Source organism: Filicampus tigris, chromosome 2 (genome assembly GCF_054856515.1).
Source record: "Filicampus tigris isolate MCC_2025a chromosome 2, RoL_Ftig_1.0, whole genome shotgun sequence".
NCBI classification, from domain to species: Eukaryota; Metazoa; Chordata; class Actinopteri; order Syngnathiformes; family Syngnathidae; genus Filicampus; species Filicampus tigris.
Window position 1 is genome coordinate 26,570,681 of NC_141218.1, and position 14,555 is coordinate 26,585,235.

The window sequence follows — 14,555 nt, forward strand, 5'->3', positions numbered from 1 at the left end:
GGAAACCGGAGTACCTGGATGAAACCCACGTAGGCACGGGGAGAACGTGCAAACTCCACATACACGGGAAGGTCGGGCCGGATTCGGACTCACGACCTCTGCGCTGTGAGGCGGACGTGCTAACCGGTCAGCCACCGTACCGCCCTCCTCTGTCATCAATTGCACCAAAAGTGTTTTATCCGACGAGAATTTATTGGTCTTTGGGGGAATTACTCTTTTTACATTCTCCCGTATTACCCCCAGGATACACGACCCCACCTCCTCTTCTTCCTCCTCTTCTTCCTCCTCCCTCCTCCTCCTCCTCCACAGTCCCACAGTCAGTTGACGACTCAAAGCAGACAGGTAAGAAAGTTCGCGTTCCTTGTTAATGCTTTTATGCAAAATTAACTACAAGAATAAGCGACCCATAATGGATAGCTGGATAATTAACATTATAGAGCTGTTGAAAACACCACGTAGCTACTGCGGCACCAACGTTTCTGAAACACACACTGCAAAAACTATGGGGTGCATGAGTAGGCACTACTCACCTAGGCCTACTACAAACGCTTGCTCGAAAAAGTCTTCGCCCCCAAAGTTTTGTATTAATGAGATCTGTGATTTCAAAGCGTTGTTTGATTGACATTAAATTACTATGTTTTGAAGAAAGAGGATTAGAGGAATACAGACAGTTGATGTAGCAGGCTGACTGACTTTACAAATACATTTTTTTAAGTGAGATTAGTTCAGTTGTATTTCATTGAACATATTAGTTAATTTGAAGTTGAAACCTGGGGGGGTTAGCGTGAACTTGTGCTTTTTAAAAAAAAAAAAAAAAATGTTGTATTAATTAAACAATAAAATCAGAGCCTGGCATATCGCCTAAGTGACGGACCGGCGCGCCAATGATGGACGCTCACTTTGTAGGTGATAAACGATAGACGGGAAACTTCAAAAGTAGTCGTACTAAGCATAGTCAAAACCCATTTTTTTACCGTCTATGTAATTGTCGCTATCGTAATATATGTGCTATTAACAGAACGCTCCACTTCTTTGCTTTCAGAATCCGTTGAAATTACATTGCTATCTTAAGAGTTACGGTGATTTAAAAAACGTGTCATCTCCGGCCGCCGTGAGGCTGTCAGTCTTTAGTTTCAAATATCGCCCAGCGATTTAAAGTTTGAATTTTTATCCTAAAATTGGCTTACCTTAACTAGAATCCCGTGATCTATTTTATCCAAAGGTACAATCCTAGTGGATGAATACACTTTTAAACCCTTGTTGTTGTTGTGCGAAGCGAAAGTTGCGAAAGTTAGTGTCAACACTTCTACTCTTGTTGCTGCCGCTGCTTCTCCGTTGTTGGCGGCAGCAGCTTCTTCTTCGTTGTCGTCGTCTACTCTCTTCTTTCAAGACGACGATGAAAAAGAACAAACTTAAAAGTATTTGTAAAACATTTTATTTGCAGACGTTTCATCATCTTTGTGCTGAATGTGTCGTGCTTTCTGGGCGCGCTCCGCTCACAAGGTTGGACTCTGAAAAACCCAGCCATACTATTGGCGTAATTTTGTCAAAAATCTACCGGTGTATAAATATTTTCAAACGCCTGAAGAAATACAAAACCGTTGCTGGCACAATACAACAATTACTCAGTCACAAAGGTAACTGAAAAACTTACATTTACCAGCTTTTAGTAACACAGTTTTTAACAGATCAAAATAATCGGCAGTCTCAAAAGACTTAATTATGCAAAAAGTCAAATAAATAACATGCCACCTAAACATTGTATGGTTCAGAATATAATCAAAGTAGAAAAAAATTGTCACATGCAGGGCTTCACTTGAATAAACTATTCAATGAGTTCCTAAATTGAGACGACTCAGGAACTTTGTCTTTTGTGAATAGACAAACTTTCTTTGAGAAAAAAGTCACTGTTAATCTTTTTGTGAATTCTAAAATGATATAGTGGGTCTGTTGCCCACAAGTGACCTACAATGCGTCTCCCTGTGGCAATAATGCCACTTGCACTGCGCTGTGTCCGCCTTGACTTCATTCCATGCAGTGAGCCTCGTAAACTCACCATAGTCTCCCAATTGCTTGTTCTTCAGATGTCGGATTCAGTTGGTTGTGTTGAAACTTTTGGCCATGCGAAGTACCTTTTCATGGCACATACAGTATTACGTGACGCAAACACGGCTTTAGGCTGCGAAGCATGAGCCGCGGGTGATCGGATGTTTTGCGGCGGCCGCTGGGACACCGCGGTGGCAGCACTCGCTCTTAGTGGGGTCGAGGATCCTGCCCGGGCTGGCCCGGCTGGCTCATTCGGCCATGGCCTAGCCATTGAACTGATGTGATGCGGCTCGATCATGAAATTCAGAATCGGCTAAATACGTCTAATGCCACCAAGTTCAAAACACAAATACACATATCGAGCTAATATTGAGCTTTTAGCATACAGATGTAGCGTATACATACTGTACACATACAACATATGGTTACATAAACCTCTTAGATAAGAGAGATTTTCCTTGCCCTTAAAATGCAGCATTGTATGTTTTTCTTTCTGAAGAATTATCCAACTCCTTCACTATGAACAATTACTATTAATATTAACTGAAAGTTGTATATTAATTGAAATCTGAGGGATTGGATACTTTTGACTCCTTATTGCTGCTCAGCCCAAAAAATACATCTCTGAAACTTATGTTTTAGAGAACATGTGAGTGATTACATTTCATGAAAGGTTTTGTTAAGGTCATGTGATCCACAGTGTCAAGTTCAAGGTCAAATTATAGGTCGATTTGAGATTTAGTGTTGTGCCATCACTACCAACAAGTACACCGAGTTTCATTAAAAGTGAAATCTTCTTGGTTCAACCCACTGATTTGACATGGAACGACCACATGATCAAATATTTTGAATGACCTCACTGCTTTTGTGGTTGCTGCTGAGGACTCTTATTTCACTTTCCAAGAAGACAACTTAATCTTTAAGTGCAAGCACAGTGCAGTCAACTGTTGCTTTTAACTGTCCTTTGCAGATGTGGTGTGCTTGCCATTGAGAGTCCATCCTTTTCCCAGTCCAACAGCTTCTCCTTTCATGGTGACGCCCCATGTCTAGCCATTAGAAAAACACTCAAAATTTGACGAATAAAACAAAAGAAATTCAGCAGTTAGAATTGTTCAAATGATTGCTCACCTGGTATTTGTACAGCACGTGAGCCTCACCATCAATTTCTTATTGTCTTCCCTGAGCTTCTCAGCGCTTAGATCCAGTAGCACCAAGACTGTGAGTTTTCTCACGTCTGCAGTGCACCTAATATCATTTAAAATCCTTAAAAGAGCAGTCTCCGTACTGCGGTTCGTCCTAAAACCAGATTGATATTTCTCAAAAATATAATTTGTATTTAAAAAATGATTTGACTGGATGAAAACCAGTTTTTCTAAAATCTTACTTAAAAACGGTAAGTTGGATACAGGTCTGTAATAATTAAAAACGCTGGGGTCAGAATTGCTCTTCTTCAGAAGGGGCTTCACCACCGCCGTTTTAAAGGCAGCCGGGACGACGCCCGCCCGAAGAGAGCAATCGACTATATTTAAAATGTGTTCCTCAAAAAATCCATAAGATGTCTTAAAAAGAAATGTGGGAATTGTATCCAAAAGGCAGGTTGTTGGGTTTACCTGGGAGAAAACCCGACCAAGTGTCCTTGCATCAACCAGGGCAAAACTTTCCAGTGTTTCCTCATGTAAATATGATTGTCCAGGTTTGTTAAAACTTGTGTTTTGACGGGCTAAAAGACTGGATCTTATGTCATCGATTTTACTTCTGAAGTGGTCTGCAAAGTCCTCACAGAGAGCGTCTGTTGGTCCCCTTCACAGTTGGTATACAATGTGATGTCATTTAAGGGGTGTGGCATAGCTGGAGCCAAAAAAACCTAGTGCGCTCATTTGAAATATTTCAACAGCATTGTTTACGTAGGGATGGATGGGAAAAATGATCATTTTGAGTGAGTATGTATCTAAGTAAACTCACTCTCCACGACTGTAAATGTTACTTTTTTTTCATTCCGGGTGCATACCACATTTTGAATATGTAGATCTAATTACCAGTATGCATATTAGAGAGAAGCAAAACAAAATGTTTTGGATCAGGGTTAAATAAAAACAAAATTAAAAACCAATAAAAGTGTTTAGTTTAGTTTTACTCATATGATTTCACTCTCTTCAACATTTAAAAAAAAAAGACTTGGTAGCCACGAAAAGTTAAATATGTTTACAAGTATTTCTTTTAGTATTTATTGGTAGTTTCATTGGTAGTGGTATTAGTGCAACTCATCATAGTGTACTGTATAGTTTTGGGTTCCATTTTTAAATGTACTAAACATTTACAACAACAACAAAAAAAAATTAAGGCCGCAGTTTCACCTTCAATTTCAATTACTCCATTTATAAACATGTCAGGAATGTTGGTACAAGCTGCAAAGTTTAATACAAGTTGAATGTACTTTCATCTTAATTGTCTTTATTATTCTTTTGTGCATACCTTAAAGAATTCTAGCTGTAAGCTACAGATGGTCATATAAGAGCCTGGTGCAATTATGCCGCTATTCACTTATGATCCGATTAGTCGATTATTCGCAACTACTGTTGGTGATTAGTCGACTAACAAAATAATAGTTTGTGGCAGCCCTACTTGACATGCTTGCACCATACATCATTGCGTATTGTGTTTGTGGATGGCTGCAGCACCACACTAGTGCAGAGACAAGCAAGGTAGCGAGTTTAAAAAACTCAAATCAAATCGAAAATCGGGAACTGAAAATCGGAAACCGGGAACTGAAAATCGAAAATCGTATCGAATCGGCGCGTGAGTGAATCGTTACATCACTTACATTTAATGATCGTAAACTTCACTTTAAATCTTAACTGATATGAAGTCTGTTGATGATACTCAGTCCAATCTTTTGCCTAATCGTATTCAACCACAGCCTTCTGTGATTTCTCTGACTGGCAGAGGCTGGGATGAGATAGAATGTCATGGTTTTGTTTTTGGTTTTGGCAACCAAAAACACAAGATGACATTTTTCTCCATAAAAGTAGCGGTGTTTACTGCTGGTTTCCGTTCTGTTGCCTCCAGCGAACACTGTGACGTCATGTCATCATGACATAGGCCATGAAGGTTTCTGCTTCGCTAGTGCATAGTGCTTGCCTCTGTTTGTGCGCTGGGAGTACCTTATTTGCCCTCCCTTCATTCTTCTCCATCCACCTATCAGAAGTAATGGTAAGTACAGAAGCTTAGTTTTTTATTTTAATGTATTTTATTTTTTTTATACAAAGTATTTTGACGCAAATTTTGAAATTTTTTGAAATCCAACGCGGAAATTTGGGTTACATCGCCAGCGTAGGAACGGGATTCGTTTGTAAATCAAGGACTTCCTGTATTCCCAAGATGGACAGCTGCACCATCTCATTCTCAAACCACCGTTTCTGTGCCTAGCTTTTGGAAGGCTTCTTTGTGGCATCACGTACACCTTAAAATAGAACGACATGATATGACTATTGGCAAGACAAGGCAGTTTTATTTATAAAGCACATTTCATTCACTAGGCAACTCAATGTGCTTCAATCAAGCAAAGACATTAACAGCTACAAGCGTTTACAAAGACAGCAGTTTACAACATTCAAAAGCAAAGCAGAGAAAACAAAAGTAGCTTACAAAAATTACTAGAATGTACGTTGACAACATTTAAACACATGAACAGAACACTTTAAAAACATTTAAAGCAAAGAAATAAAAGTGGGTTTCCAAAATATGTAAAGGAAAAAATGATTTAGTGGCAGTGGATTGAATTGTTTACAACTGTTTCACCAAGATAGCATTTAGCTGCAACACAAGACCGTTGTGTTGTGATGATGATGATGATGATCCCGACAGGAGCAAGCCAGGGGACATCAGGAGAATATTTAAGATTGAGTAATAACGCAATACTATTGCGTTTTATTGCAAAACTTTTGCGTTTTAACGCAAGACGTTTTGAGTTTTTATAAAACAATTATTGCAAAATAACACAAGGTAATTTTAAGAGGAAACAAAGAGTTCCATTTCTAGGTCATTAAATATATACGCTGTTAGAGGTTTTATACGATCTAAAGATGTCCCACACAAGGACGTACTTTGCATGCAAAGGGATAAGGTACTAATTGTTAACAGTTAACAAAACAAAATTGCTATCCCGGATTACACACACAAGAGAGGCTGGGCGTCTTTCTGTCATCAGTGAAATGGCGTCCTTGACTCCTGTGGCATTAGCAATAGCATGTGTTGAACCACTAGAGGGCAGAATATGCATGTGCAATGTGACTACTGGGAAGAACATGAAAAGCATTGTGCAGGCAATTAACAAAGGCGGCTCCATAGAAGAGAACATGCAGTGGTCTTGCTTTTTAAAAGAACCCGACACAACACGCTCAGTCGGTACTTGACCCGGTTAGGGACGAATAGAGGGATGGACGAAAACCCACTTCCGTCCTTGCTAAGTCCGTCCTTCTTAAAAGATAGGGATGTGCGCGACTAGTCGTTTAGCCGTTTAACCGTCTACGATCTTCCCACAGATCTCCACAGCCGCAGCGGCCGCTAGGACGCCGCGGTGGCAGCAGTCGCCTTTCGCGGGGTCGGTAATCCGGCCCGGCCCGGCCGGCTCATTCGGCCGACGCGGCCTCGATGCGGCTCATGACCCAAAGTCAGAATCGGCCAAATACATCTAATTGCAATATTGAGCCAACAAGTTCAACACAAAAATTCACATATCTAGCTAATATTTAGCTTATATCATGCGTAGCAGCAGATACTGTACATACAGATACATCAGGTGCCATATGATTACATAAATTGCTTAGATGAGATAGACTTTCTTTGCTTGCCCTTAAAATGCAGCGTTGTTTGTCATATTTATTTTCTTTCTAAAGCAAGACAAGGTTAGCCAATCAATTGGTTTTCAGTAGCATGCTTTCAGTAACAGCTGCATTATTGTACTGTCTTGAACTTCTCAAAAATAAAGCTCTTGTGAAAAATAATACAAACATATTTATTAAAATAAATATAAATATAGAATTTAAATTAACAAACCGTCCTGAATGTTTGGGCTAAAATAGTCCCTACTGTAAATACACAAAACATTTGCATTTTCAACTTTGAATTCAGTATGTATTAAATTTCTTGCTTATAGACTAGTCGACTAGCCGCAAATAAATAAATAAATAAATAAATAGATATTTTTTGTATCAAAACCTGTTTTGCTCATCAATCTGAATTGCAGATAGACTGCCGCAGTAGTGGATCACTAAAACAGAGTGCGTCGGAGGTTGTCGACGAGTCATTTCTTCTGGGCAAAATGAGTGTGAACATCCCAGGCGTTGCAGTGATGTTGCTCTTCTACCTGCTGGTGCTGGGCACCGGCATCTGGGCCTCCATGAAGACCAAGCGGACGTATAAGAATAGGCAGGCAAATCAAATGGACATCACACTGCTGGGAAATAGAGGGATACATCTGGTGGTGGGGGTCTTCACCATGACAGGTACAGTAAAGACACATCAAGTTGATCTCACTGCTGCGATCATAAAATTAAATTGATTTTCATAGATCATGTAGTCTATTATGATAGGGATGCCCCAGAGTTTTGCTAATTTAGGAATTAATGATTGAAAGTTGGACACTTTGACTTTACATGCACTTGATATATTTTTCTTTCCAGATGGGAATAGACCTTTTAGTTGGTGTATTTCAGTGATTCATAAACAAAAAACAAGAATGTTGGACAGAATACACATATTTCCTTTCCTGTAATATATCGGTCCATTTGTAGACAGTCAGTTAAACTTCTGTGGATCAATCAATGGATGGTGAGAGATTTATTTGACTGCAACTGGGACCAGAAGCAGAGCCGTGGGTGGGCTTGGGTGTGCAAAATGTAGACATCCATCCATCCATCCATTATCTATACCGCTTTATCCTCACAAGGGTCACGGAAAATGTATACAGTACTTTTCAATTATTTTTTAATTTGTTTTGTGTTTTTTATTTTATTGAATATTAATAATGGCATAATTGTGTGTGTCTAAGGAAGATCTGAACTTCCGATTATTCAGTTTGTCATTTTATTTGAATATACGATGTCGGGACAGGAGGATTGTGCTCGGTGAGCTAAATATTCAGGCCCACCCTGATTTTTCCAGGCCCACCCATTAGCCACGTTCTGGCTTTGCCACTGACTGGGACAGTTCTTGGTACAATAAGGGTCATGAAATGACTCCACATATTTTAGAGAGGTCATTTTGACACCTTCAGGAACCCTAAACAGGAACTAACATCTTACTCCCATTTATTCAAGCCCAAAACATCACTCCGCCACCCCCTTGCTGGCGTTGCGGCTGCTTTGTTAGGAGATGGTGGATATCCACCAACTATCCAGAACGCAATTCATCTGGACCTTGTATCACAGCCTTCAGCAGAGAATAAAACAGCTTGAAAAAATATTTGAGCTCACTACTAATATTTGTTCTTGTGAGCAGTGGTTAGGGCGGCCGAAATACAGATTCATGCATGACTGCCTTTGGAGGACGCTGCATTATTGGGTTATTCTGACTCACTGGCGGTTCTAGACAATTTTATCTGGGGTGACAGGAGGTCCAGTTGGGATGGCGATGGCTATAAGAATAATAATTTTTTAAAATGACAATAGGTAACATTACAAGCAGATGAGCAGATAGGAGTAAAAATCTGTTTTTAACACTCCCACCACCACAGGATCATCTTTCAGAGACATAAAATAATCTGGCTTTACTGACTTTATTAGAATTAGGAAATACTGCTCAAATGATATAATCTTAATTTATCTTGAGAATGAGCCAAACAGATGAATGTGCTATATGTGTTGTGTCCTACAGCTACGTTCCTTGGAGGAGGCTTCATTGTTGGACTGAGTGAGTTGGTTTACACTCCAGACTTGGGCCTGGCCTGGGCTGTCATGCCAATTACAAACATCTTGTCTTTTCTGATAGGTAAGATCATCTCCTGTGGCTATTCATTTATTTAACTTTTTATTTTATATCAGAATTGTATACAGTTCTAAGGCATATTAAAGAATTGTAGGGGTAGAAGAATACTTGTATTTACTTTGCATAAAATAATGAAGACAACAGATCATTTTATTACTTGATGAAAAGGTCCACATTTACTCACAGTTTTTCATGCAAACGCACAGTTTTTTTCATGCACTTCACACATAGTCCAACAACCCAGGGGGTATGAATAATTTCGGGCTTGACTGTTGGTCTATTCCTATTGTAAATAGAGTTGGAGCGAAAATGGGGCTCACTCGTAAGAGTGTCGATAGTTAATAGTGACCGGGAGCAATGCCTGCATTACTCCTCCTCGCCTCTAGGGGCATCACGTTATTTAGAGGGGAATTTGATGAAAAACTTCATTAAATCAGTCCTGAAATGTGAAGGCGCTACAGTAAAATACATTGTGAGTTCTTTGAACAAAATTCACACTTGACTTCTGTATATGGACAATGTTTATTAACTGCAACTAGCGGACCATACAAGAAAATACTACGATAATGCAAGCGGAAATGAATAAAGAAAAAAGGAAAAACAAATATCAAAAATAATTGGGAGGTAAGGGAAAAATAGGATTTCTTCTGATAGATGAGTATGAGAGTAAGGATGACTAGGGCGACGTTGGTGGGCTTTATGACATGCATTTGCTAGCGTCCACTACCAATTTTGTATGCACCCACTGAAAATGTCCTGGCGAGCTGCGAAGTGGTCACTTATGGTTGATCAGCGGAGTCTTACGTGAGGAGGAAAGGGGGAAGTACATTTACTCATTTGCAGATGGAAGGAAAAAAGGAAAAAGAATAAGGAGGCAGCTGGGAGTGGGACCAAAAGCTTGGTTGGGTTCTCATGTGGCCCAGCCGCTGTGCGGTGTCGGGCTCTCAAAGCGGGTATAACCGGCGTGTTGCTTCAGCGTTTTCTGCCCAGAGCTAGAGTTCGGCTCATCTGCCGCATGTGTGTGCTGATGTGAGGTTCGGAGAACCAAACTCCTCAGCTTTTGCAGGTCGTACGCGGTTGATTTCCAGGCACGTGGGAGCGCAATCAAAAATGCAGCCAAAAGATCAAAATTAAGATTTTGAGAGCTTGAGAGAGAGAGAGAGAGAGAGAGAGATTTTTTTAGAGAGGGGAAAAAAAGGGAGGTGTTGAAGTATACACCCCCCCAGCTCACGTTTTCAGGTGAGCCTCAATTCCTGACATTAAAGCTAGATTTGAGTCTATTGAATTGTCCTGTTTAAAACCTTTGTGCATTTCACAATTTGTAACTGGCATCAATTTTCAGGCTTCAGCTGGAAACATCTCATTGTGAATGCGTCCGAGGTTTAGAAGACAAAGATATGAGTTTAAACTTATCTCTGCACTGCTATGTCATAAACCTGACCAGGAAAATGATTATTACCATAGAGAAGGAGATTCATCAATGCAAAGTTAGCAGGATGCACATAGTAAGCAATACACAAATGTTCAAATGTTTCATTTCAAGGTAATTTTGATTGACCGAAAGGTATAGGAAGTTTACAGCTGCACTTCCCATGTAGACCTCTTGGGGTCAGCCTTTATCCAGCACTGTCAATGTTCGTCGGGGCTGGCCCCTGCTGATTGCAAGAGGAACCTTCTGGCTTCCCGCTGCGGAAGCCCCATAATGTCTGGTCCAAGCCGATTCGAATACACAACACATTATCTGTAGAGGTTTCCCAGGCCACAAAGTGTCTATCCTTATCAGGAGTTCCTTTCATTTTGAGTCTTGTCAAGTCAAATGGCAGGGATTCCCTGGGGATTCAATTGTTGAATGTAAGTGAGGCTGGAGCAGCTTAGGTGGCATCCTGGCATACTACCCCTGTGGTATGAATACTTTTGGGCTTGATGGTATATAATATACTGTACTTATGCGAGTAGTAGCTAGCTAGTACTTTAGCCTAGCACTTCCCCACCCCCGCCCCAAAAAATAGCAGCTAGCGTGTAACTCAAAAACTGAACCACATGGGTAAAATGAATGGTACCACGGTCTTCAGTGCAAAGAAACGGATCTAGAAAATATTTGTGATTGTTTATTTTTTTTATGTTGACAAGGGTCAGTCTTGAGTGTGAAACAGCTCATGACAGAACAGTGAAAAGGTTTGTCTTTTGTGTCATAACAAACAACCTTGTGTTACCAAAGGGGGAATTTTCTTCGCCAAAACAATGAGAAACAGAAAGTATGTGACGATGATGGACCCGTTCCGTGACAAATATGGAACGGTAATCAGTGGCATTCTGTCTGTGGCACTGATCATGACTGATATAGTCTGGGTGCCTTCAACTCTCATTGGCTTGGGTAAGTAAACGTGTTGTTTGGTAATCTCTAAACTCACACTGTTGCTCTTTGTTCACACTATAAGAAAAAAAAAATACTGTGAAGAAAACAAAAAGAAGTTTTGAAAACTCTTCTTATATATACAACCAAGTTGCTTACAGCTCATTTAAGTAATCCTAGTTATCAGTGCTCTTCATGTACCAGTAGGGTTGCCAACCGTGCCTTAAAAAACGGAATGGTCCCGTATTTAGAAATATAAAAAAAATATTGCAATATCGATCTGATATTGATACCGAAAGTGACTTAATTTTTTTAATATAAAGCAGGAAACAAAACCACATGTGTGTTGCTGCTACGCTCACACCAGTGGGAGCGTACACATCATCAGTTGAACCAAACTACTCCAAACTATTTTCTTATCACTTCCATATCATCTTGTCAACAGTGGCGTGGACTCCACGCAGTGCTAACGAGTGGTGGGCCTTCATCCTGATCGTTCTTCATCCAATCAAATGTATTTACAAAGTTCTGGTGGGCGGGACCAGAGCCAGCAGTCTGTTTCTACCAAGGCAGAAAGCGCTTTGCCATTGGCAACACATAGCAAAAATGCTGATTGGATGACAATACAACTTTCTAAATTAAGGATTAATAAATATAGTATACAGTATATATGAATTAATTGCAGATATCAATACTTTAGCTTGAGGATCCATACTTAGAATTGAGCACTCTGGATCGGAATATCAATATTTTGGTATCGATCTGCCCATCCCTAGTTGAAGGCAGTCAGGTCGGCCGGCCCTGCCGATGAGGTGTCTCTTATTTATTTTTCCGGGAGTCGGTAACCCTGGGACAACCAGTCCACCGACTCCCGTCTGTTACAGGTGGTATTGCATTACCACCGTTTGGAGGTTGAGTGTCACTGCACTTTGTTATATTGACGTTCCCTACATCGTTGGCTGAGCTAGCTCGATGCCGTCACAATTCAAGTCGCTGCAGTAAACTGACAACACGAAGTTATCATGTCCATGTGTTATTTATCACGCCATACTTCTAACACTGCCCCGCCTCCTCTGAGGCAGCCGAATGGAGGTTAGGTAGTTGTGCTTTAGACAGACCCTGCCGTATTCCCCTCTATCACATCTATCAGATAATATTTTACTCTCGGCTAATAATACCTTTGCGTTGCCGTCAGCAGCTCTTCACTGGACAGAGGGCTGCTCTTGCTCGGACTCGCTGCCTCAATCCTTACACTCAGCCTTGTCAACATTTTGAAACAGATGTAATGCTTCCTCTACTGTATAACAGTTTTTTTTTTTTTTTTTTTTTTTTTTAATTGGCCATGGTGAGTTTTCTCAAAAATCAATGCTGTCGCTGAAAAGTGGTTGCTACGGAAACCCGGCGCAGGAATAAGACACTCCTAAATAATCCCGACAAATACCCCACAATGTTGACAATTGATAGAAATTCTCTGAAGTTAAATAGCTTCAAAACAATGGCGCTGGGCGTGACCAGAAAGGGCGATGCCTTATGAGATTTTACCAGAAATGCATCACACCCACTCCATGCATATAGTCCATAGTTCAAAAGACTAGCCTGCATTTTTAAATATTATAACGTCCTACATTATTATCATGTTCATAATACTTTGTACGTGTAATGATGTCATTGCATATACATACTTTATAAAAGCTCATAAAAACAGAAAATTGTGGCTGAGTTTTTTTCAATGTATAAAAAGAAATCAAATTAAATTCAAATGGAAGGCAGTAACTACGTTAGTGTTATTTTCGACATGCCACAGGGTCGCATACGCAGTCTTCCATCTTTAAGATGCATGATTCCAATATCAACAATTTTAATCAATATGGATTGTTTATTAACACATTCCTGAACAGTAACACATATTTGTGTCTGGCACCTTTTTCACTTCTAGGTGCATCAATGAGCGTCATCCTGGATTTGTCATACATATATTGTATTTGGATTTCGGCTTCAGTAGCCATTATCTACACACTGCTGGGGGGCCTTTTTTCTGTGGCCTACACAGACATTGTTCAGCTGATGCTCATGTTCTTTGGTCTGGTGAGTTACTCGTCATACAATGTGGCCAAATGATTGCTTTTACTGATTGTATTTTTTGCAGTGGCTATGCGTCCCTTTCCTGCTGATGAACCCCTATTCAGCTGACATCACCACGACTGCTTTAAACTTCACCTACCAGGCCCCTTGGATCAGTCCCGTTGACTCTGACAAAATATGGAGGTGGATTGATCAAACTTTGTTGTTGGTGAGAGCTTTTCATGTACAATTTACAGCACTAGTTTGAGAACCTACAGTGGCTAAAAAAAAGTCTACACACCCCTGTTCAAATGCTAGGTTTTTGTAATATTAAAGTAAAAAATGAGATCAAGATAAATTGTTTCAACACTTTTTTTGACCAGCAATGGGACCCGTAACTTGTACATCTCTATTTAGATTTTTTTTTTCTTTTTTTTTTCAATCTCTTCAAGAATGGAAATTCACCAAAAAAACTGAGATAATGTGGAGGCATGAGTGTGCACATACTCTTATAACTGCGATGTGGCTGTGTTCAGAATTAATTAATCAACTCATGTTAAATGGGTGTCAGTACACACATGCATCATTTAAAGTGCTTGTGTTTAACCCCATTTACATTTCAGATTTTCAATTGGGCTTTTCCTGTTATTTTTTTGTTGTTGCTTTCCAGCAGAAGTCTTAGTGTTATTGTGCTAATACTGATTGCTATTTGAACTGTTCACAATTCCTTTCCAAATTGTCTAAGGCCCCAGTTCCATCTGAAGCTGTCTGGGTGTGTAAACTTTTTAAATCCATTGTACATGGACAAAAACCTTGGTACAACTGGTGTTTGCGCCTTGGCGACTATATCGATGGCAGGAAAATATTTTCAGATGACAGATTTCTTCTTTTAGATTTTCGGAAACTTGGCCTGTCAAGACTACCACCAGAGGATCCTGTCAGCCTCTTCTTCAGCCACAGCCAGGCTCATCAGCTTTATTGCAGCTCCAATCGTCATCATCTTTTCGATCCCTTCTATCTTGATTGGAGCAGTCGCGGCATCCACAGGTGCAGAAGCAGAAACAGAACAGAAAAGCTTGTGTATGAATCAACGTACGTTTTCACTGTTCAA

General features: G+C 40.1%; 1 protein-coding gene and 1 long non-coding RNA gene across 2 annotated transcripts in view; one reads left to right on the forward strand and one right to left on the reverse strand.

The window, feature by feature from the left end:
• LOC147151925 (high-affinity choline transporter 1-like) overlaps positions 1–14,555 on the forward strand; it is a 19,495-nt gene continuing 4,940 nt past the window's right edge. The window contains exons 1-8 of the mRNA XM_086023372.1: positions 1–126; positions 244–342; positions 7,292–7,550; positions 8,920–9,033; positions 11,249–11,404; positions 13,320–13,468; positions 13,530–13,673; positions 14,338–14,491. Coding sequence (XP_085879498.1) covers positions 7,367–7,550; positions 8,920–9,033; positions 11,249–11,404; positions 13,320–13,468; positions 13,530–13,673; positions 14,338–14,491 — 901 coding nt within the window. The 5' untranslated portion in view covers positions 1–126; positions 244–342; positions 7,292–7,366. The remainder of the gene's footprint in view (positions 127–243; positions 343–7,291; positions 7,551–8,919; positions 9,034–11,248; positions 11,405–13,319; positions 13,469–13,529; positions 13,674–14,337; positions 14,492–14,555) is intronic.
• Positions 13,345–14,555, reverse strand: part of LOC147151926 (uncharacterized) — a 7,642-nt gene continuing 6,431 nt past the window's right edge. The window contains exon 5 of the long non-coding RNA XR_015085686.1: positions 13,345–14,462. This is a non-coding gene — a long non-coding RNA (uncharacterized LOC147151926). The remainder of the gene's footprint in view (positions 14,463–14,555) is intronic.